This window comes from Propithecus coquereli, unplaced genomic scaffold (genome assembly GCF_000956105.1).
Source record: "Propithecus coquereli isolate 6110/MARCELLA unplaced genomic scaffold, Pcoq_1.0 Scaffold91, whole genome shotgun sequence".
Lineage (NCBI taxonomy): Eukaryota > Metazoa > Chordata > Mammalia > Primates > Indriidae > Propithecus > Propithecus coquereli.
Window position 1 is genome coordinate 4,181,254 of NW_012155396.1, and position 1,280 is coordinate 4,182,533.

The window sequence follows — 1,280 nt, forward strand, 5'->3', positions numbered from 1 at the left end:
TACAATGAAAAGGTTATAATTTTATTAACATTTTCTAGATCAGATTATGCCTAATTATATACAAAATGGCTGATTTACCCCCCAAAAAGTTCAGATTAGCTCAGTATTGCTGTGACAAAGCATTCAAACTAGTATTTCAGAGCTCACTGGAGTATGAACGATCCAGCAATATGAAAATCACCTGAAATTATGCTGATGTTAAGTGACATGGAATGATGAGCACTACAACCTTATGAGGTAAAGTCTTACTACTCTCTGTCAGAAAAACCACAGAATTATGAATCTCCTACTCCAGTATAGCCACCTCTGGGATGAAATTGCAAAGAAATCTAGCCATAAGTGTGGACAAAAGAAATGCCACATAACTACAACAACTGCCAGAAGCTTGGTATATAAACTATTAAGGCAGAAAAACTTGCCTATTTTTCCTGGCTAGGTCCAAATTCCTTGTAAGTATCCTGGAGGCATTAATGCTTATCTATGATCTTCCACTACAGCTGCACAGGTGGAAAAGCCTCACTAGCAACAGTAATAGAGTAAATCATGACTGAATCATCCAGACTACAATTCGCTTGTAAGATGCTAAATAAATGTAGCTGCTATATGCCAGGCAGTGTGCTAGACACCTACATATTTATTATCCCATTTAGTCACTGAGATTGAAGCAATAAGATGGAACATTTACAGAAGATAGAAGTAAACACAATTAAGGTGACCGGTAAAAGTGGCAAGAACCTCCAAATAGGCTTACCTGCGCAAAACATTCCATAGACCCGATCAAGAAAATCAAGTCCTTCACCAGGTCTGATACTCTCATCCGAAACTCCCCAAAATCATCAGTCTCCTCAGGAACCCCCTCCTAAAATTTCAAATCAGATAATATTTGTTTCAAACTCACTGAGGCTTTCAATGACCTCTATAAAATTAAGAATAAAGAAGAAAAAAACATTAAGCAGTTAAGTCTCAAGGAACAAAAGTTGCCCTAAATCAGAAGGGTATTTTACCATAGATAGACAGTCTTCCAAACCGTGGTGTGTCAAGTCAATGTAACATATCCTCTACCTTTTATGAGAAACTCTTTGGGGTGTGTCTGCTTTATATTTCTAAGCTATACTTTTTCTGTTATTAGAAAAATGTGGTGTAGTGGGTGAGAAGTGACCTAGATGATGTGGTTTAAGTTATAAGCCTACCTAGAGAACATCAGCTCTTAGTACTGAACAAGCCTCTGAAGTTTTATGGTTCAAGATATGCCAAAATCAACCATTATCACAGTCACTTAA

At 37.0% G+C, this 1,280-nt stretch overlaps 1 protein-coding gene across 1 annotated transcript in view; it reads right to left on the reverse strand.

Annotated features, from left to right (window-relative positions):
* TNPO3 (transportin 3) overlaps positions 1-1,280 on the reverse strand; it is a 126,841-nt gene that overhangs the window by 55,234 nt on the left and 70,327 nt on the right. Inside the window, exon 8 of the mRNA XM_012664736.1 lies at positions 752-859. Coding sequence (XP_012520190.1) covers positions 752-859 — 108 coding nt within the window. The remainder of the gene's footprint in view (positions 1-751; positions 860-1,280) is intronic.